The 22,609-nt window shown below is 48.7% G+C and overlaps 1 protein-coding gene across 12 annotated transcripts in view; it reads left to right on the top strand.

Annotated features, from left to right (window-relative positions):
* KCNAB2 (potassium voltage-gated channel subfamily A regulatory beta subunit 2) overlaps positions 1-22,609 on the top strand; it is a 356,959-nt gene that overhangs the window by 100,682 nt on the left and 233,668 nt on the right. For 5 of the 12 annotated variants that reach the window (XM_073561780.1, XM_073561782.1, XM_073561776.1 and 2 more), the window contains exons 2-4: positions 7,217-7,342; positions 16,845-16,865; positions 16,970-17,011. In XM_073561780.1, coding sequence (XP_073417881.1) covers positions 7,266-7,342; positions 16,845-16,865; positions 16,970-17,011 — 140 coding nt within the window. In that variant the 5' untranslated portion in view covers positions 7,217-7,265. Of the gene's footprint in view, positions 1-7,216; positions 7,343-16,844; positions 16,866-16,969; positions 17,012-22,609 lie in introns of those variants that run through there. The other 7 variants (XM_073561784.1, XM_073561788.1, XM_073561783.1 and 4 more) reach the window with 3 other exon arrangements.

The raw sequence follows: 22,609 nt of genomic DNA, 5'->3' as shown, positions 1-22,609 counted from the left end.
GGAACAGCAGTTAACAATCAGACATGTGGGATCATTATCTTCCTTGACAATACATTGACCAGGAATTCCATGCACATTCGCATTTTGGCCCGTCGATATCAACGGGTTCGTCCAACATTAGTCTGTGTATGGGTGGCTTTATTCTCTTGAAGAGGCACTAACGCGCAGTACTCGGCAGTGGCCGCCACTAGAGTTGAGCGAAACATGTCGGCCAGATTCATAAGGCGCCGACTTATGGCAAAGTCGTGTTTCACCAACCGAAACTTGACCACAGCGTGAAGTCGGCCATGCGGTCGGCAAAACGAGCGCCAAAGTCGGATTTCCCAGAATGCTTGCACGTGACTTTTTTCAGCCACTGAGCAAGGACATACACTGTGGGCAACGAGATGACGTGCAGCGTCGAGAGAGTGTTTTCGCGCACTTTAAAAAAGCGGTCCTGCATGTAGGTGTGTTTACTGTCCTCCACTCCCTGCAGACTTTGCTTCCCCATTGACTTGCATTGGGTTTCGTGTTTCATTCGGACCTTCGACTTTTCCCGATAGTCGGACGATTTCGTTAGACTCGACTTTTGAAAAAGTCGGGTTTCATGAAACCCAACTCGACCCTAAAAAAGGCAAAGTCGCTCATCTCTAGCCGCCACACATTGCATGGTCATGGTAATGCGAAGTGTTGCTTTTTTTTTTTTTTCAATGTTCACAGCTGACAAAGCTGCTGGCAACTGACTGGTGTTGGACCCCCACCTATCTGATATTGATGATCTATCCCAGAGAAAATCCATCAATATTATGTGTCTGCAGAACCCTTTTAACCTTTTTAAGATTAGTTCGCATGTTGCAGTTTTAAGGTGATTTTTGGAAAATTGCTCAAAGCCTTGACAAAACCACAATATTTGACCTTGGTCTTTGAAATGACTCTTGTATAAATTGGAACATCTCTGTGTGATTAATCAGTAATGGCACGAACTGAATGCTCATCGGCCACCAGTCTGTCCAGCTGCTGCTAGGATCTGTTGCCCATTGATGCCCAATATTAAAAAAAAAAAAATCGGATCCGGCAGACTTCAGTTAGGAAATAATTGACTAAATGGCACAACTTTTTTCCCCAATTGATTCCTGCGGAATCTAATGGAATATTACTGGACATGTGTGTAACAGGGTCTTCTGTGCTGTAATACCTCTTTACATTAACACCCCGTGTTTCAGGAGGTCCACTCTGCTTTTCCTCGCTTCTGAATGAAGGACGCTGGCTCGAAAGGCTTTGTAACATGGGAACATATAAAAGACACGGCTACTCCATGTATTTCCAGTATGACAACATTTTACTCATCGATCTCAGAATATATATACATACATAGGGCAGGACAATCAATGTGTGTCGTGCCAGCAGATAACAGGCTCCAATTAAGATGCCATACATGCATTACAATAACTGTGGGATTTACAAAGGTGGGGGAAGGTCAAAAGTGGGATATCTTGTTTACCTCTGCCCAGGGGGTCTCAGTCGGTCAGTTGCTACATTAGAGGTATGCATCTCACATTGCACCTATCATACATGCATCTCCTATTCGGTGTGCTGGGGGGTTCTGTAACACTGCTCCCCCTTTTCAGCGACTTGATCGGCATACACAGTCTGATCCTTATCGGATCGGCTTGGGGGATGACCGATGTCTATGGAGTTGGTATAAGTTTCGTTTGTCGACTTAGTCCATCGGCATTACCTTTTTGTTTGCCGGGTCTGTAGTGGATGGTGAAGTCTAGAGGTTGTAGGGCTAAACTCCACTGCAGTAATCTGGCGTTGTCTCCAGAGACCCAATTAAGCCACACTAGGGGATTATGGTCCGTTAGGGAAAACTGTCGTCCATACAAATATGGTTGTAACTTCTTGACTGCTCATACTACTGCCAGGCAATCCTTCTCGATGGCCGCATAGCTTACTTCGCGGGGCAATAGTTTCCGACTCAGGTAAGCTATCGGGTGGTCTTGACCATCCAGCCCGACTTGGCTCAGCACTGCCCCCAATCCAAACATAGAAGCGTCTGTGTGAACAAGGAAACGTTTAGTTGGATCTTGTGCGGCCAATACCGCTGTATTTGTGAGGGCGTCCTTTAGCTGGGGGAAGGCTTCCTCACACTCAGGGGTTCAGGTTACCTGGCGGGGGAGGTTCTTACGGGTCAGATCAGTGAGGGGCTTGGCTACGCTGCTGTAATTGGGGACAAATTTCCTATAATACCCTGCTGTCCCTAGAAATGCCATGACCTGGGTTTTAGTGTGTGGGGTGGGCCATTTGGCTATGGCCTCAATTTGGCTGGTTCTGGTCGCTGTTTCCAACTTTCCACCCAATGTCCTAAATACTGAACCTCTGCTTTGCCCACGTGACACTTGTTGGGGTTCAAGGTGATTCCGGCCTTGTGGATCCTGTCCAATACTGTCTCTAGGTGATTTAGATGCTCATCCCATGTTGCGCTGTAGATGGCGATGTCATCCAGGTAGGCACAAGCATAGTCCTGGAGACCATCCAGAAGCCGGTCAGCCAGCCTCTGGAAGGTCGTGGGGCATTCTTCATCCCGAATGGCATAACTCGAAGCTAGAATAAGCCTAACGGGGTGACAAATGCAGACTTGGGAATAGCGTCAGGACTTAAAGGGATCTGCCAATAGCCTTTGCATAGATCGATGGTGGTCAAATACTTTGCCCCCGCCAGCCGGTGTAACAACTCATCCACCCGCGGCATTGGATACGCATCCGTCACCGTTTTCTCACTTAACTTGCAATAGTCTACACAAAATCGGGTAGTCCCATCCTTAGGCACTAACACTACGGGGGATGCCCAGGGACTATCTGACTCTTCAATGACCCCTAAACGCAACATCTCTTCTATCTCTTGTCGCATCCCTTCTCGTACAGACTCAGGGATGCGGAAGGGGGGTTGTCTCAGGGGGGTCTGATCCTTGGTCTCAACCTTGTGTTGTGCCAGGTGGGTGTACCCCGGTCTCTTTGAAAACATCCTCTGTCACTGCCTCAACAACGCCTCCACCTGCTGTCTCTCCCGGGGCCCTAGGTTCTCTCCCAAGTGTACCTGGTCCCATGTAGACGGAGTCCTCTCCCCTAAGTCATCAGGCAAGGGGAGTCCTGCTAAATCCTCTGCTTCGGGTGTACAGATGTCCACTACCTCTTCATGGCGCTCCCGGTAGAGCTTCAGCATATTCACGTGGAACATGCGGTTAATCCTGGGGTCGTCACAATCGGCGACATTGTAGGTGGTGTCAGCTATTTTCCCCACTACCTGGTAGGGCCCCTGCCATGCAGCTTTGAACTTGTTCTGCCTAGTTGGTTCTAACACCAGGACCTTCTGTCCAATCTCAAAGGTGCGTTCTCTGGCCCTCCGATCGTACCATATGCGCTGGCGCCGTTGGGCCGCCTGCATGTTCCCACGTACAGCCTGAGTCAGCTCCTGTAGGCGGTCCCGGAATTCCAGCACATAGGGCACAATAGGTATCCCTTCTATGGTTCCCTCCCCTTGCCAGTGTTCTCGCATTAAGTCTAGGGGTCTCCTTACCCGCCTCCCGAATAACAGTTCGAACGGGGAGAACCCCGTGGATTCTTGGGGCACCTCCCGATAGGCAAACTGGAGATATGGCAAGAATTTCTCCCAGTCCCTGTAGCTCCTGGTAAAAGTCCCAATGAGTTGTTCTAATGTTCCGTTAAAACGTTCACAGCTTCCACAGTTGGTTGGTCACCTCTGCTGTAAACTGGGTACCCTGGTCCGAAATAACCTCCCGGGGAAATCCAACCCGTAAGGAAACCTGGAGCAGGGCAGCCGCCACTGTCTCTGCCAGCATGTTAGGTAATGCAACCGCCTCTGGATACCGTGTGGCATAATCTACCACTGTCATTATATACTTTTTCCCTGATGGACTGGGTTTGGCTAACGGCCCTATCAGATCGACCTCTACTCGGCTAAATGGCTCCTCCACAATGGGGAGGGGGTGTAGTTTGGCCTTGCAGTGATCTCCCCTCTTGTCATTGCGCTGGCAACTGTCACCGGTCTGGCAGTATTGACAAACATCATAGGTTACCCCGGCCAAAAGAAGTTTTGTGTTAGACGATGCCTGGTGCGACTGATGCCGAGGTGCCCGGCCAAGGGTATGTCATGAGAGATTCGCACTAGCTCCTGCCTATACTTCTTGGGAACTACCAGCTGTCGTTTTATAGTGGGGCTCGTCCCTGTGTGGCGCTGCTCTGTAACCCGGTAGAGGAGTCCCTGATGCTATACAAACTGTTCCCCTTCCAGTACTCCTCTCCCCTCCTGTGCCTCCCCACGATACCCCTGTAATGAGGGATCCTCAAGTACCTCACTTTTAAACTCAGCTGGGGTGGCCCAAGAAATGTCTGGCTATGGGGATACATGTAGGGCTGGGGTCTCTTACCTGGGCCTCCTCTGAGTGTGATTTCGCCTCCGCAGCTCGAGCTTGTCTCCGGATGGTCACAGGATAGGTCTCAGCCAGAGGGACGACCGAGAATGCAGACAACATGGGCCCCAAGTCATTTCCCAGCAAGACGTCTGCAGGCAAATCCTCCATCAGGCCGACCTCAACAAGGCCAACCCCGACTCCCCAGTTCAGGTGAATCCTGGCAGTGGGCAGTTGATGTATGGCTCCCCCTGCTACACGGACGGCCACTGTCCGGTCCATCTTCTCTTGGTCACGGATGAGATGAGGCTTCACAAGGGTCAAAGTCGCTCCGGAATCTTAGTCCCTGCATACATTTCCCATTAACCCACACCGCCTGTCGATGCTGTTGTCGATTATCTGCCCGGGCTGTCTGCACGGGTCTATTGTACTTCATGCAGCACTTCCTCCATCTCTTTCTTCCCCGGATTAGTCATAGCCCCCAATGCCGGGTCAGCTTCACCCTGGTAGTAGTGTACAGAGACACGGTTGACAGTAGCCGTTCCCGCCTTTGGCCGCTGGGTACGCTGAATCCGGTTAGGACATTGTCTTTGCAGGTGGCCCAGCTGATGGCAGGTGTGGCATCGCATCCCAGGGGGACTCTGGTAAGCCAGGGTTTTAGCTGGTCCCCCGACAATCTTCTGTGGTTTAGGGGCCTCCAGATCCATGGGAGGGCCCCTAGTGACAGTCTTTGATCTGACAACTGAGACCTCCTGGCTTCATGATGTTCATCGGCCAGACGAGCGGCCTCCTCAAGAGTCATTGGCCGTCTGTCCCGAAGCCATTCTTGTGTCTCGGGGTTTAGTTCAGTAAAGAAGAGCTGGAGGACGTCCTCCTTAGTGGTTGCTTGGCTCCCTTGTACCCACTGTAGCAGTGACCGCCGTAGTTTACTGGCCCATTCAGCATGGGAATCTGTTACCTGTTTTATAAGTCTGCGGAACTTTTGGCGTTATGCCTCTGGTGCCAGCGCGTACCAGGCCAAGATCACTTCTTTGACCCGCTCATAGTCCATACAGTTCTCATCAAGTACCGTGCGATAGGCGTCCGCTTCAGCTGCCCGACCTGTCAGCTTGCTGGCCAGAACCTGAACCCAATCCTCCGGCTTCACTTGAGGAAGGGCACACTGCCGCTCAAAGTCCTGCAGAAAGCCATCAATGTCTTCCTCTGCCTCCCCCAACTGTCGGAAGGCATTATACTGGATTTTTTGTGGCTTACTGCTGACTGTACCTGGGCGGAGGCCAGAGCTCCCCCTGCTCGCTAACTCTCCTCTCTCCGCTCTGCCATCTCCATCTTGGCTAGCTCTACTTTGGTCCGCTCTGCCATCTCCATCTTGGCTAGCTCTATCCTGGTCCGCTCTGCCAACTTTTCCTTCAGATCAGTACGCACATCAGCCATCACCTCTCCTACGATCTCTACTGCAGGGTTTGGGCCATAGAACGCAAGTCTGCTCTTTACCTCCCTCTGGAATTCAGTCTCTTCCACGTTCACATTGGGGGGCGCTGCATTGTCGTGTTCCATGATGGCTGCGATCAAATCCGCTTTTGTTTTGTTGCTGGCGATTAACCCTCGAGCTTCCACCAGGTCTTTTAATGTATTCCTCTTTTACTTCTGGTAGTTGTTTTCCATTCAGTCCTTTACTCCTATAGACGAGGTATGATATCCCACTGCTGCCACCAGTGTAACGGGGTCTTCTGTGCTGTAATACCTCTTTACATTACCACCCCGTGTTTCAGGAGGTCCACTCTGCTTTTACTCGCTTCTGAATGAAGGACGCTGGCTCGAAAGGCTTTGTAACATGGGAACATATAAAAGACACTGCTACTCCCTGTATTTCCAGTATAACAACATTTTACTCATCGGTTTCAGAATATATATACATACATAGGGCAGGACAATCAATGTGTGTCATGCCAGTAGATAACAGGCTCCAATTAAGATGCCATACATACATTACAATAGCTGTGGGATTTACAAAGGTGGGGGAAGGTCAGAAGTGGAATATCTTGTTTACCTCTGCCCAGGGGGTCGCAGCCGGTCGGTTGCTGTTTTAGGGGTATGCATCTCACATTGCACCTATCATACATGCATTTCCTATTCGGTGTGCTGGGGGGTTCTGTAACAATGTGAACAGGAATCAAAAGCAAGAAAGAAATAGCGGATTGGTTATACAATAACCTGTGTAAATCTTTGTTTTCCCGCGGATGCGCCTGTTGCACGACTTTTGTGACATTGAGACTCATTAGTTACAAACTGAGAACTTTTTACTGCAGTGTTCCTTCTACTGTACACTGTCTCCCTCTGGTGGGCAGACAGAGTGCAGTTACTCCTTATTACTGTAAAACTTCGAAAATGTGATAACGCAGTCTATTAACTTCTGTTATAGTTCTGTATGACTCCCATTTCAAACAATGGAGACTAATAAATACATAATTTACCCTTCGATGTTTTGTATTGGTTACTAAGTGGAAATAGGGAAAAATTGCTGATTGGAAAAACAATGTCATTATTGATCGCACTCAAAAGTACTGTTTCAGAATTGTCGCCCTTTGCTTGACCCAGTCTGTACTATATTAAAGGAATTTACAAGTTTGTTTTTTAAACTGCCTTTTCAGAGTGTGCACAACCCCTATTTAATATATTACACTGTCTACCCCATCCTATAATGCAGCGGCGCCTTGTCATATTATGTAGTACAAGTTAATTATACATTATGTTATTATTTTTGGCAGGGGATTTTCAAATTTTAAGTTTCTGCATTTTTTGTGTTAGTTTTTAGAAGGCGACCATCGCATTGAGCACAGCCCCCGACACTGGCTCCATGTATCCGGAATCCACTACAGACTCCCCAGCTAGACTATCACTGCGACAGACTGGCTCTCCAGGAATGATTTACAGGTAAGTGTTACCACGGATTATTATTCATTAATAGTCTTATACTTTATTATATTTTTAATTATCCTATTTTATTAGTGTAGTTACGTATATATGTAATCTATTTGTAATGTATTGATAGTTGTAGTATTTGCATTGCATTATTTGCTAATAAACCTGTAATGTAATGATTTTGGCTTGGCGCGCCTTACTGACAATTCTAATGACAGAGTAAGTTATGAGTTTAATTTGTAATGTTCTTCATCACTTTATTTCTCCTTCGTCTCATTGGGGGACACAGGTACTGTGGGTGTATGCTACCGCCATCTGGAGGCTGACATAAAGTAAACAACACAAGGTTAGCTCCTCCGCCGCCGCCTACACCCTCGCCCCGATTGCGGGCGGAAACCAGTTTTATGCTTAGTGTCCTTTGGAGGCACACGTTTCTGGTTTTCTCCAGACTTCTTTTTTTTTTTTTTCTTCCTTTTTCTCTTCCATGCAGATAAGACAGGGGCGACGGACCCTATTGAAAGGGTCTGATCTCCCCAAACCAACAACGGGCGTGCACGTGTTGAGTATCGTCTCCACGTATCCTTTCCCGCAACGTGCGACATATATGGGCCATTTTCCCCAGACTCTTTTTTTGGCTATGAAGATGAGACATGGGCAACGGATCCTATTGAAAGGGTCCGATTTCCCCAGACCATCAACGGGCGAGCACGTGCGAGTATCCCTCCACGTATCCTCTCCTGCGACGTGGGACACAATGTTGGACTTAGCCCTGACCACCCCTAGGTATTGAAATCATGGGCTGTACAGAGGCACAAGACTAGACCGTGCGGCCCCCACTGCTCCACCAACGCTAGACGGCGGTGCTGCAAGGCGGCGGACGGTCCCTCTCCTCAGCCCTGTAAGGCGGATGGAGTTAGGGTGCCTGCACTGTCCTGGATCCCACCCCCCCTGTCCCTTCTACCTGATCGGAGAAGTTGGCTGCTAGATGGTATGGTTGAGATGGCCAGGGAGGGCCCTGTGGCGTCCAGAGGGCCGGGGCCCTTATCTTCAAACGGTCAGCAGGAGCTGACAGGAGTCCCGGCACAGGCCCCCGCCTCTTCCCTTCCCTTCCCCGGCCCCACAGCAGTCCCTCACGCATTACTGCAGCGGAGGCGATGCCTGGCGCAGGTGGGCATCAAAAAACCAGCCCGCAGCTTCGGCCGGTGGTAGGCCGCGGCCGGAAGTCCCGCCCTCCCGGCGCGACGTCACTTCCGGTGGCCCGCCCTCTGGAGCCTGGGCGGACGCCGGATAAGTTGAGGCCCCGGCTTCGCTTCAGGGTAGTCCGCGACCGTGAAAGAGCGGTCGGCCCGCCCTCAGCAGGACTGTGCACGGCAGGAGAGCACGTGTGGGACACAGGATCGGTTAAGTGCGTCCCGACTGCGAGAGGCACGCTACGGCAGCCAGGGTTGCTCCCCCTTCTCCCCACAGCCCCTAGCAGATTGAGGCAGGGCGGATACAATATGGCTGGGAAAGGGAAGATGCACACATTCCTATACGCTGCATGCATCACCTGTAGGGCCTCATTTCCGCGGGCGCAGAGCAATAAATTATGCGAAGCCTGCAACTCCGAACGCGCCCAGGAGTCCTCCCCTGTAATCGAGCCCAGGGATTCAAATCCTCCGGAATGGGCCTTATCGCTATCGCAGTCTATGGCGTCGCTTACAAAGGTGATCGAGTCTCTTCACGCTCCAGATAGAGGCAAGGATAGTGGCTCGCCAATCTGGGAGGGGTTCTCCATCTCACAAGAACCTCCGGCCTGCAGGGGACGCTCTCATTCCAGGCAGGCGCAAAAGAAACGAACCCTCATGGCGTCTCCCGACCCATCCGGTGCCTCGGCATCTGTGAGTTCGGCATCACGCTTGCCTTCACCAGTTGTCGGGAGCGGGCAGAGTTCAGATTATGACTCAAACGAGCAGCTGGACCTAGATACCCCGGGGTGTCGGGAAACAGTTGACAGTCTCATTGATGCTGTTAATCAGACTCTGGGGGTTGAAGATGACGTCCCCTTGGCCTCAGGCCATAAGGTATCCTTTAAGCGGGCTAAGCGACCGCATAGAGTGTTTGGCTCTCACCCAGAGTTTAAGGATATAGTGCAGCTTCACAGGGAACGGCCGGATGAGCGTTTCTCGGGACAGAAGATGATAGAGGCAAGATATCCGTTTGCTCCAGAGCTCTGTAAGAAGTGGGCAGAATCCCCAGTGGTGGATCCACCAGTGTCGCGCTTAGCCTCGAAATCCTTGTTATCTGTACCTAGCGGTTCTTCTATCAAGGACCCCACTGATCGGCTCATAGAAAATTTAGCGCATTCTGCTTTTGAAGCATCAGGATCAGCACTCTCTCCCTCGTTTGCGGCAACGTGGGTAGCTAAGGCCATGATGTCTTGGTCAGAATCATTGAACAAGGTCTTGCAGGATAGAGACCTGCCTACAGAGGTATCAGAGATCGCGAGTCAAATCGCTATGGCTGGTGACTACTTAATAAACGCTTCCTTGGACGCGGCCAATTGTGCCGCGCTTGCGGCCGCAAATGCGGTAGCCATTAGGAGGGCCCTATGGTTAGCTACATAGCGGGCAGATTCAATTTCCAAGAAGTCGTTGACTTCCCTGCCTTTTCAGGGTGGCCGCCTGTTCGAAGAAAAATTAGACCAACTAATCTCCGATGCTACAGGAGGAAAAAGCAGCTTCCTCCCGCAACAAAGGGTCAAGCAGCCGTTTCGCCAAGCTCAGGCACGGTTTCGGGCCTTTCGCAACCCCGGGTGGACGGTAGCGGCCATCTCTGCCGCTCCAGGTCGCCCCAACCAGAATAGGGAGCGACAGGTCTCATATAGAGCCAACCCATTGGGCAGAATGTGGGCTCGTCAGCCCAGGGCGAGGGGAGCCAGGACTCAGAGAGCTTCAGCTAAATGACTCGGAGTACCTTTTAGGCGACATCAGCAGAGTAGACGGCCGCCTGATCCACTTTCGCCATGTCTGGGTCGCGGTAGCACGCGACTCATGGGTGGCGGAATTGGTGTCCTCAGGGTACAAGAAAGTTTATCAAGCATCCCCCAAAACGATTTTTTCTGTTCCGACTTCCCAAAGTGGAGCCCCGGGCAAGGGCGTTGCTAGGGGCCATCAATTCACTCCAGCGCAACGGAGTCATTATTCCCATACCAGAGCAAGAGAAGGCTCAGGGGTTTTATTCCAATCTGTTCGCGGTCCCCAAAAAAGACGGGACAGTCAGGCCGGTGTTGGACCTGAAGCTCCTGAACAAGTTCATCAGGGTCAAACCTTTCCGAATGGAATCTCTCCGTTCAGTTATATCGGCCATCCAGGATGCCTACTTGCACATCCCCATTTTTCCTCCACGTCAGAGGTTTCTGCGGTTCGCCATCAATGGCTGACATTTCCAGTTTGCAGCACTGCCCTTCGGGCTAGCCACTGCCCCCAGAGTGTTCACAAAGGTGATGGCCGTCTTACACTCTCAGGGCATAGTCGTCTTGCCATACTTGGACGACCTTTTGGTGAAGGGCCCCTCAATTCGGGCATGCGAGGAGAATGTCAGCATCACGCTTGATACCCTATCCTGCTTAGGGTGGTTGGTCAACAGGAAGAAGTCTTCCCTTGTCCCAGCCCAGAGGATTTCCTTTTTAGGGATGATCTTCGACACCTCCCGAGGGTTGGTAATTCTCCCCCAAGACAAAGCCCTAGCGCTCCGGCAAGGAGTCCAGAAGCTTCTACAACCAGTTCCGCACACCATTCGGTTTGGGATGAGGGTACTAGGGAAGATGGTGGCAGCAATAGAAGCGATTCTGTTTGCCCAATTTCATCTTCGCCCCCTACAGCACGCAACATATTCACGCTCGATCATCAGTGCCGGCTATCCTCGCAGGTCAGGCAGTCGCTAAGGTGGTGGACGATCAGGTCCTCCCTTCTTCAGGGGTAACCCTTTCCCCCGGATCAGTGGCTAGTGATCACAACCGACGCCAGCATCCTCGGCTGGGGAGCAGTGTTCCGCCACCACACGGCCCAGGGGCAATGGTCGCAACAGGAAGCACGCCTCCCGATCAACTTGTTGGAAATAAGAGCGGTCCGGCGGGCACTGCAACATTTTCAGCATCTTCTAGCAGGACGTCCCGTCCAGATTCAATTGGACAACGCTACGGCGGTAGCTTACGTAAATCAACAAAGGGGCACGCGCAGCAGGGCAACCATGCGTGAGGTAGGACACGTGGTTTGCTGGGCCGAGAGGAACCATTCGGTAATATCGGTAGTCCATATCCCGGGCGTGGAAAATTGGACGGCGGACTTCCTCAGGTGGCAGAATGTCACATCGGGGGAATGGTCTCTGCACCCCGAGGTCTTCCAGCAGATTTGCCAATGGTGGGGAACACCGGATGTGGATCTTATGGCCTCCAGGATGGAACGCAAAGGTGCCCGTGTTCGTCGCTTGGGATCCGAGAGCGATCGCCGTGGATGCGTTGGTTCTGCCATGGAACCAGCTTTGCCTTCCATACTTGTTTCCCCCGTTGCCGCTGCTCCCGAGGGTCATCAAGTGGATCAAAACAGAAGGGGTTCCAGCAATTCTGCTGGCCCCTGACTGGCCCCATTGGGCTTGGTACGCAGATCTAGTGCAGCTGCTCGCCGACGTTCCTTGACTGCTACCAGAGCTCCCAGATCTACTGGCCCAGGGCCCGATCTTCCATCCGAACTCAGGGGCCCTGTGTTTGATGGCATGGCCTTTGAATCTTGGATTCTGACCCAGGCTGGGTTCAGCCGCAATGTGGTAGCTACAATGATTAGCGCCCGGAAGGCTACCTCGGCGAAGATTTACCATCACACCTGGAAAGTCTTCTTTGCTTGGTGTCGAGATCGTGGTTTTTCCCCACTGACATTTTCGATTCCCAACATCTTGGCCTTTCTCCAGTCAGGCCTAGACTCAGGTTTGGCCCCGAGCTCCATTAGGAGGCAGATATCGGCGTTGTCCATCCTTTTCCAGCGAAGGATTGCTGCCAATATGCAAGTGAGAACTTTCATCCAGGGAGTCTCCCACTTGGTACTGCCCTATAATGTGCCCCTGGACACCTGGGACCTTAACTTGGTCCTGAATGTTCTGCAGGAAGTCCCTTTTGAACCGCTACAAGATATTCCTTTGTCGTACCTTTCCCGGAAAGTAGTGTTCTTGGTAGCGATAACTTCCATTAGGCGAGTCTCTGAGTTGGCGGCCTTGTCTTGCCGAGCACATTTTCTCACCTTCTACAAGGATAAGGTGGTGCTCAGACCAGCACCCCCCTTTCTGCCGAAGGTCGTGTCCTCTTTCCACATTAATGAGGAGATTGTCTTGCCCTCGTTTTGTCCAGCACCAGTACATCGCGTGGAAAAAGCTCTTCACACGTTAGACCTGGTGAGAGCTCTCAGGAGGTACGTGGCCCGGACGGCACCCTTTTCTCAGACGGACACGCTGTTCATGCTCCCCGAAGGGCGCAGGAAGGGACTCGCAGCCTCAAAATCGACCATAGCCAGATGGATCCGTCTAACTATTCAGGAGGCCTACTGCATCAGGGGTGTGTCGGTTCCAGCAGGGATCAGAGCGCACACTACTCGGGCAGTGGGCGCCTCTTGTGCGCTTCGGCACCAGACTTCGACGGAACAGGTGTGCAAGACAGTGTCCATACTCAGGCTTCGTCAGATGCGAGCCTAGGTAGAAGGATTCTCCAAGCAGTGGTGGCGCACCTTTAGACAGGAGGTGCATGTGGCTTAGATTGGGGAGTCAACTTCCCACCCAGGGACTGCTTTAGGACGTCCCACAGTACCTGTGTCCCCCAATGAGACGAAGGAGAAACATGGATTTTTGTGAGAGCTCACCGTAAAATCCTCTTCTCTCACTCTCATTGGGGGACACAGCACCCACTCTGTTAGCCAAGTTGGCTCTGGTTTACTTAATTAATGGGCATTTTTTGTTGATGTCAAGGTTGATCTTTTCCAGACTTATTGTTATCTGCATTAAAGGCTGTTTTTCGTTATTCTCCTACTGCTTTTGCACTAAACTGGTTTACGCCCGCAATTGGGGCGAGGGTATAGGCGGCATAGGAGAAGCTAACTTTGTGTTGTTTACTTAGTGTCAGCCTCCAGATGGCGGTAGCATACACCCACAGTAACTGTGTCCCCCAAATGAGCGTCTCTGAGAAAAGGATTTTACGGTGAGTTCTCACAAAAATCCATGTTTTTCAGCACTATGCTGCAGGGCTGTTTTAACTACCTAGCTCGTGCTCCTTTAGTAGCTCCTTTCTGCTGCTGCTCAGCAAGATCTGTCCACTATATCCACAGTATGGAAATTCCTCTTTCTGTCCCTCCCCCAAACTCAGACAGGGAAAGTCCCCTACATAGATTTGTGAATATAGTGTAGGGATAGCTAATGGGGTTTTCCAGCATTAGGGTACAATTCTGCAGTCACTGTAGTCACTGCACGATGCCAGGATTCTCCGGTGCCGGCTCCAGGAGCGAGCGGTAATATGACTGCAAATACACGATTTGCATCCTTCCAACTACATTTCGACTAGGCTTGTCCAGCTTAGCTTAGAACACTTGATCCACTGATACATAGCAAATGTTAACCAAGCTGGCCATATGCCTGATTCAAATGCCAGAGACAGTTTATATGGACATAAAAGTCTTAAATCCTACAAAAGCCTCAGAGTTATTGTCCAAACATAATTAAGTAAAAAATTAACACATTTCATTGAGATACAGATATATACAGCATAATAAATGTAACAGACAGCTGAAAAGACAAAAGCACGTAGAGGGCTCATGTGTGAAGGACAACAGACGTTTGTTAAATCACAGGGAAGGAGCGAGATAAAAAGCTGAGCAAATAAGAGACCTCAAAGGACCAGAATATATCCTGCTCAAAAGTGCATAGTGCCTGTAAAGTGCAATGTAATGATATAATTGAGGGGTCCCCAAGTCCAGCAATTGTGTAACAAAGATAAAGGCCTCGTGAAGCGCGCGGCACACGTTGGCAGGTAGCACCATGGTAAAGCTAAGTACTCTTTATGGCACTGTCCGTTTTTGAGCTCTGAGACATTGGTATTGACTTTTGCATTTGTCCAATTTTTTTTCTTGTATTGTCTGCAACGCTTTTTGTGGTTCTTTAAAAGCTGAATTTAACAGCAACATTATCAGTCTGTGTAGTTGCTTTCCCTGTCTGAGCCTCTCTGCCCCTCCCTGTACTCAGACTGGGAGATTCCCGTACTCTTATTGTTTGGATAGCGTGGACAGATCTTTTTGTAGCGGCAGCTGAAAGGAACTTCTAAAGGAGCATGGTGCTAGGGAAGCAAAATAAGGTAATGAAGTATATTACATAAGAGTCATAACTCTGTGATGCCTGGAGGATAAAGAAATAAAGAGATACTTTCTTTTTCCCTAAATAACAGTTGTGGAACATTTTTTCTTATAACTGGACACTGTGCTGTTCCTCTTGTTAATCTCTCCTGGAAAAAATGTGATTAAGTTATCAACTAGATGTTACCATTTCCTTTGTCAGAGAGCGTGTGCGCTGACTAACAAAAGAAATGGTAAAACCTGTTGTCAGTGTATTCATAGTTTTCCAGTAGGAATAACAGAGGTACAGGACAATGCTGAGTTATTTCCATAATTATTTCTAAGGACAGTTTCCTAGTCCCTATTACATTGGTAATTGTGTATTCAACCATAAAAGTTTCTATTTCTTTTATTTTCCGACAGTATTTGCACAGCATTGCCCTCATCACAGATGGAAAATTATTAGTCTTAATTTTCTTAATGTACTGTACGTAGACGTCTGTAAGATGCAGCGCATATGAAGGATATGTATACTTTTGCAACCAATTTCTTTTATTGATCCAGTGCATCTAAAATAAAAAGTGACTTAACAAATCAACTTTCTCTTTTTAAATAGCGCTTGGCATGAAAGGCCGATTTTCTTTTGCATCACTTTTCTAAATTGGCCCCTTTTATTTGAAAAAATATGTACAAACCCTAATTAAAGGGACCCTGTCAGATTGTACATGCAGTCCCATCTGCGGACAACATGGAAGACAGAAGGGGAAGCTGAGCCAAATGATATATGGTTTTGTATGAAAATATTCAGTATAATTTGTATTTTATTAATCGAAATCCCTGGTGTTTTGTATGTATGAGTCCAGTGGGCGGTCTTACTAGTGATTGACAATCTACCTTGTATAACTGCCTTCAGAGATAGCTGTCAGTCACTGGTAGACCCACCCACTGGACTCCTTTACATACAAATAACATGGATTTTTCTGACTATAATGCAGGCTGTACTGAAACTTTTCACACACAAAATATATATCAATCTCTTCATGTCCAAATTCTCTATAACATCCTGCCTGCAGATCTGAGACCATAGCCAATATGACATGTTCCATAAAATAAAAAAAAAAGCATTTAAAAAAAAAAAAAGCAGAAAAAAACACCACCTTCCCAATTCAGTTGCCATTTATCAAGGTGTTACATATCACACATGAACGCGACTTGGCACAACAAGAAACCCATTCCAATAGTTTTTTAGTGCAAATTCAGAAGATATGGGGCCCGTTTCATCAACGCCTTTACATCACTAATCTGGAGTAAAAAGCTTTGGAAAGGCATATAATTTTGGCAAAACTTGAGACTTTGTTAGCGATTCTTAGTGTTTTCACTAGTGATGAGAGAACGTGCTGTGATAAGGCATTATCTGAGCATGCTTGGGTGGTAACGAAGTGTCTTCAACGTACTCGAATAATATGTTCGAGTCCCCGCGGCTGTCCGACTGCTACATCACATGTGGGGATTACCTAACAAACAGGACATCCCCGCAAGTGTTGCAGCTGTTGCGATACATGCAGCCGCGGGGAATCAAACATAATTGTTGAGCACCCCGAAGACACTCGATTAGCCCCCGAGCATGCTCCAATAACACCTTATCCCAGCACGTTCACTCATCACTAGTTCTCACACCATTTGTGCCCAGCGCTTAAAAATTGGGGGACCTCGGGAAGAATGACCACCACTCGTCAAATTCATGACAAGCCGCAGTGTTTGCTACGCCACAAATCTTACCCCTGCATGCACTGGAGTAGCATTTGTGATGAGGTGCACACCCCTCTTCCTATGTTCATAATTCAGAGGCATAATAAAATTCTGCGTGTATAACAGGTGAATTTTGTGACCTATTTTCACCGCAGCTCGGTTCTGGATGTATTTTTTTTTTTTTTTTTTTTTTTTTTTTGTGGCACAAGAATGAGATTTGGTAACTCCTTCAGTTGGCTGTGATACGCCCCAGCTTTTGCCCCTAATAACCGGATTGTATGTTTGCAGGGTATCCACCCCATGTGAACATGTCCTGGAGGAGAAGTGTTGCTAGTTGCTATGTGCTAATATATAAGTATAGGCAGCTGTCATAAGTGCCCATTCCTTTGCACCCTCCAAGCTGTGTCCACTTTCCCATTTTTCAGTAGGTGGCGCTGTTGTACCAGGTACGGATAGGGCGCGCGATAAATCCGCAGCGCTCAGAACTTGCTTTTCAGAATTTTGCAATGTGATGTGTGGAATCTCTCTCTTTTCCTTCATGCTTCCCAAGTGCTCGATATGGGAGTCCCAAACGCCAACTTCAGTTTTACAGGTACCAAGGACTCTGTGTGTTGTTGTTTTCCCCTAATCTTCTTCACACCTTTGTGTCTGGTCCTTTTTTTTCTGGTTGTTTTTACCACCTGTATGTAATCCATTTTTCTCTTAAGCCCCCAAAAAATCAGACGATTGATTTCCACGCTATTCCAAGTACTAATCACAGACGGACACCATTTGCATGCTGTACGTTTTTTTTTACATTTTTTTATATATATTAGTTTTTCTCGTACATATAAAAATGGATATAACTCTCAGATGATGAAAATGGACACTAGAAACACAAATGTTTGCAAAATGTACACAGACGTGTGAATAAGGACTCATTTCTATGTGATTCATGCATGAATTTCTTATTTAAAGGTAAAGTCCATCTTTGCATCTAATCTTTTATGCATCTAAAATGGAAAAAATGAAAATAAAAATCTACTTCTGTACTGCGTCTACAGTTCCCATGCAGGCTTCTGTGTCTCCATAACAACAGACTGCAAACAAATCGCTCGTAGTCTGATCCTGCGATCTGGCTTCTGCTTCTTGTGAACCTGTCAAATGCAAGAAAATAAAAAATGAGGGATCCAATTAAAAGGGTGTGTGATAGTAAAATCAGAGTGCACAGTGTTTATATGTTTCTATGGAGACACATAGGTTTGCAAAGGAGCTGACGACAAAAATTAGATTTATAAAGTTGTAAAGTTTTGCAATTTTTCACTTTTTATAGATGCATTGGAATGAAAAAAACATAAAATATTGGTCGTAAGGGTGGACCTGTCCCTTTATAGCCGTGCATCAGTATTGTGTAACCTTGTTGGGTGATATAACGAAATGACTGTTTTCTTCTGTGATGTGGTAATCTGTTTGTGTGAACCTGCTTCATCTCTATACGATAATATCTAAAATTCTTTAGAAAAGCAAAATAATTGCAGCGTAAAATCGTTATATACACCTATGTATGAGCGGACTTTGGTCTGCACGGTGCTTCCCTTGCTAGGACAGCAGTCTGTGCTGCAGAGCTGAACTTCACACTGGAATTTGACATAATTGTCGACCATTTTGCAATTTAACTTTTTAGTCTTTTGACCACCCGAACCAGTATTGTATATCGTCAGTCATATGAGTGATGTTCCTACAATTGCACATGAGGCTTTCTTTGACTTCGCTTACATGACGGCGCTCCTTAGTATCTAGAATTATAAATTCTGGTTTTTAAGTCTTTTTATTTTTTTTATAGTTTTTTTTTATAGTTTTTTAAGTCTCTTTATTTATAGAGCACCTGTGACCTCCAGAAACATACATCTGGGTAGAGGGTTAATCTGCAGGTAAATGTCATTTAAGCAATGCCTGGCCGGATTTCGGAGCAGTGGCTACAGGGAGAAAATAAAATCCTATCTTTGCTGCAGCCGCTCAACTTCCAGGCATTGGGGCGGTGCAGGAAGCCGTTACAGTAACCGATAATTACACAGTGAGCCAAGTATAGTCGCTCTCTGGCACTTGGATCGACAGTCGTCTTATCACCGTATGTGTTCAGAACCAGCTGTCAGTCATGGAGCAGGGGAGTGACCACACTGTCTAGTGAACGGTGACTGTAACCACTGCACCACCCCGATGCCTGAAAGCGATGCCAGACTCTCTTAATATTCCTTTTTGGTTCAGAAATGCCGTTTCCAGCCGAAAGCCACATGGTCTACGAATGGCTCAACCGAATCCACTGACCGACTTAACATTTGATATATATGTATCCTGACTGCCCCCTAACAGTGTCAGGAGTTTTTAGCGACGATAAGCCATTGACAAAGATTTCTTATGTGTATGGTGGAATCTGGAAATATGGCTGTCGGGCCAACGTAAAGGAATGGTCCACTGTTGGATATCCCCAGTTTAATCCCTTCAGGACCCCAGATAAATCAAAAACATTGCATACACGCGTCCCGCAGAAGCGCAGTTCCAGCAAAATTCCCTGTTCTGCAGGCTGCAGCAGCCAATTAGTGTCCCCTGGTTAGCTGCAGCTTTTACTATTTTGTCAGCCCACCATAGTGGGATATTGAAGAGCTGCAGCGGGGTTGCATCGCTCTCCTGATGCAGCACTGACATTGCTGAAATGGCATCACGGCAGGAGGTGAATATACACTATTTCTGTTTTCTATGGTGACTTGAATGCATTAAGCTGGGGATGTCCAATTGTGGGCTGTCCTTTATAAAGTAGATGTGAACACACCTGTTACGGTTCAATGTGCAGGAGCACGGACATTTCCTGCTAACCAAATGTGTGTCAGCCGAAGGGAAAAAGGATATTTCCAGCTCCAGTTAAAACTCTACATTTATTTAGAAAGATTAAAATATAATTTCCATGGAAGAGGAGGTCATAGATATGACGAACATGATGCAACGCGTTTCAGACATACTGCGGCATCTTTTGTCAGTCGCCATCACACTTTCAACTGTTTCGGCAGTTGGGCACAATTACGTCATTACAACGCGCCCTATGTGGGGCCCATTTTACTGTATGGAGCACTATGTGGGGTCATTAGACTCTATGGAACATTATGTGGGGCCATTAGACTCTATGGAACACCATGTGGGGCCATTATACTGTATGAGCACTATGTGGGGGTCATTATACTGTATGGAGCACTATGTACGGTCATTAGACTCTATGGAACACTGTGGGGCCAATGTACTCTATGGAATACTATGTGGGGCCATTCTGTATGGAGCACTATGTGGAGCCACTATACTGTATGGAGCACTATGTGGGGTTATTATACTGTATGGAGTACAATGTGGGGTCATTACATTGTATGGAGCACTGTGAGTCAATTATACTGTGTGGAGCACTATGTGGGACCATAGTGTGGGGCCAATTATGTTTATTTATTTTACTAATATATATAGCGCCATTAATTCCACAGCGCTTTACAGGTATTATTGGCACCGGAGGAAACCCACACAAACACAGGGAGAACATACTTGGTGGGATTTGAACCCAGGACCCCAGCACTGCAAAGCTAAATACTGAGCCACCGTGCCGCCAATGTGAGGCCATTGCACTGTATGGAGCACTATGTGAGGCCATTACACTGTCTGGAGCACTGTAGGGCCCCTTACACTGTATGGAGCACTATGTGGGGCCATTATACTGTGTGGGGGACTGTGGGGCCATTATACTGTATGGAGGACTATGTGGGGCCATTATACTGTATGTAGCACTATGTGGGGCCATTATACTATGTGGGCAGTGGCGTACCACCAATGGCGGCAGGCCACGCGACTGCTATGGGGACCCGAGGAGTGAGGGGGCCCGCCGGAGTCAGACCGCAACAGATGTGCCTGGGGCTGACATACCGCCCCTACAGGGAAGCTTGTAATCAGGGCAATCTGGCATGTTTATCCGGCCCTGAGGCTCTGGGGGACCCCTGACCATATTTCCCTCATGTTTGGCTGGGCAGGGAGAGATCCCTGCAGCTCCGCTGCCTACAAAAGAAAATGGCAGCGGAACTGCAGCGATCCATTCTGCTTCCTACCCGTGCTTTCTGTCTCACACAGTCAGCAGCATGGCTGGATGACAACATCATTCAGTGCCACGGCCCGCGTGCCAGTGAGAGGAAGCTGCTGGCAACGGTGATGCTGTGGCTGCGGGAGGTGTCTTTGTAGGTGGAGGAGAGGGCAGTGATGGGGGTGATGGGGAGAAGGCAGTGATGGGGATGACTGGGAGAAGGAAATGATGTTGGTGGTCGAAAGGGCAATAATGGGGTGGTGGGGAAGAGGAAATGATCGAGGTGGTTGAATGGGCAATGATGGTAGCAGTGGAAAGGACAATGATGGGGGTGGTGGGGGAGAGAGCAATGATGGTGGCAGTGGAAAGGACAATGATGAGGTGGTGGGGGAGAAGGCAATGATGGGGGTGGTGGAGGAGAAGGCAATGATGGTGGCAGTGGAAAGGACAATGATGGAGGTGGTGGGGGAGAAGGCAATGATGGGGGTGGTGGGGGAGAGGGCAATGATGGGGGTGGTGGGGGAGAAAGCAGTGATGGAAAAGACATTGATGGAGGTGGTGGGGGAGAAGGCAATGATGGGGGTGCTGGGGAGAGGGTAATGATGGGGGTGGTGGGGGAGAAAGCAATGATGGAGGTGATGGAAAGGACAATGATGGGGGTGATGGGGAGAAGGCAGTGATGGGGATGACGCGAAGAAGGAAATGATGGTGGTTGAAAGGGCAATGATGGGGTGGTGGGGAGGAGGAAATGATGGAGGTTGTTGAATGGGAAATGATGGTAGCAGTGGAAAGGACAGTGATGGAGATGTTGGGGAAGAAGGCAATGATGGGGGTGGTGGGGGAGATGGCAGTGATGGTGGCAGTGGAAAGGGCAGTGATGGTGGCAGTGGAAAGGACAATGATGGAGGTGGTGGGGGAGAAGGCAATGATGGGGTTGGTGGAGGAGAGGTCAATTATGGTGGCAGTGGAAATGACAATGATGAAGGTGGTGGGGGAGAGGGGAATGATGGGTGTGGTGGGGAGAAAGCAATGATGGATGTGATGGAAAGAACAATGATGGAGGTGGTGGGGGAGAGGGCAATAATGGGGGGTGGTGGGGGAGAAAGCAATGATGGAGGTGATGAAAAAGACAATGATGGGGGTGGTGGGGAGAAAGCAATGATGGAGATGGTGTAATGGGCATTGATGGTGGAAAAGACAATGATGGTCGTGGTGGAAAGGGCAATAATGGGGGTGCTGGGGGAGGAGGAAATGATGTGGTGGTGGGGGGAAAAGGCAATGACGGGGGTGGTGGGGGAAGAGGCAATGATGGTGGTAGTTGAAAGGACAATAATGGAGGTGGCGGGGTAGAAATCAATGATGGGGGTGGTGGAGGAGAGGGCAATGATGGTGGCAGTGGAAACGACAATGATGGGGGTAGTGGGGGAGAGGGCAATGATGGGGGTGGTGGGGGAGAAAGCAATGATTGATGTGATGGAAAGGACAATGATGAAGGTGATGGGGGGAGAAGGCAATGATGGGGGTGGTGGGGGAGAGGGCAATGATGGGGGGTGGTGGGGGAGAAAGCAGTGATGGAGGTGATGGAAAAGACAATGATGGGGTGGTGGGGAGAAAGCAATGATGGAGATGGTGTAATGGGCAATGATGGTGGAAAAGACAATGATGGTCGTGGTGGAAAGGGCAATAATGGGGGTGCTGGGAGGAGGAAATGATGGAGATGGTGGAATGGGAAATGATGGAGTGGTGGGGGAAAAGGCAATGATGGGGGTGGTGGGGGAAGAGGCAATGATGGTGGTAGTGGAAAGGGCAATGATGGGGGTTATAGGGCAGGAGGAAATGATGGAGGTGGTGGAATAGACAATGATGGGGTGGTGGGGGAGAAAGCAATGATGGAGGTGGGGGAGAGGACAATAATGGGATACGGTGGAAGGAGGACAATGAGGGTTGTGGGGGATTGTGAAGGAAGGAAGGGGGATTTATAATGGATTTGGGAATGGGGAGGTGGAGGAAGACGTTATCGCTTATTATGTTTAACACAGTCCCTTAGTATATACAAGGAGGGTTATTTATATGATACACCTAAATAAAATGGGAATCGTTGGTGAT

This window comes from Dendrobates tinctorius, unplaced genomic scaffold (assembly GCF_039654945.1).
Source record: "Dendrobates tinctorius isolate UK_male_01 unplaced genomic scaffold, ASM3965494v1 ptg000326l, whole genome shotgun sequence".
Lineage (NCBI taxonomy): Eukaryota > Metazoa > Chordata > Amphibia > Anura > Dendrobatidae > Dendrobates > Dendrobates tinctorius.
The sequence above is the reverse complement of the archived record's forward strand: the minus strand, read 5'-3'. Positions and strand labels throughout refer to the sequence as shown.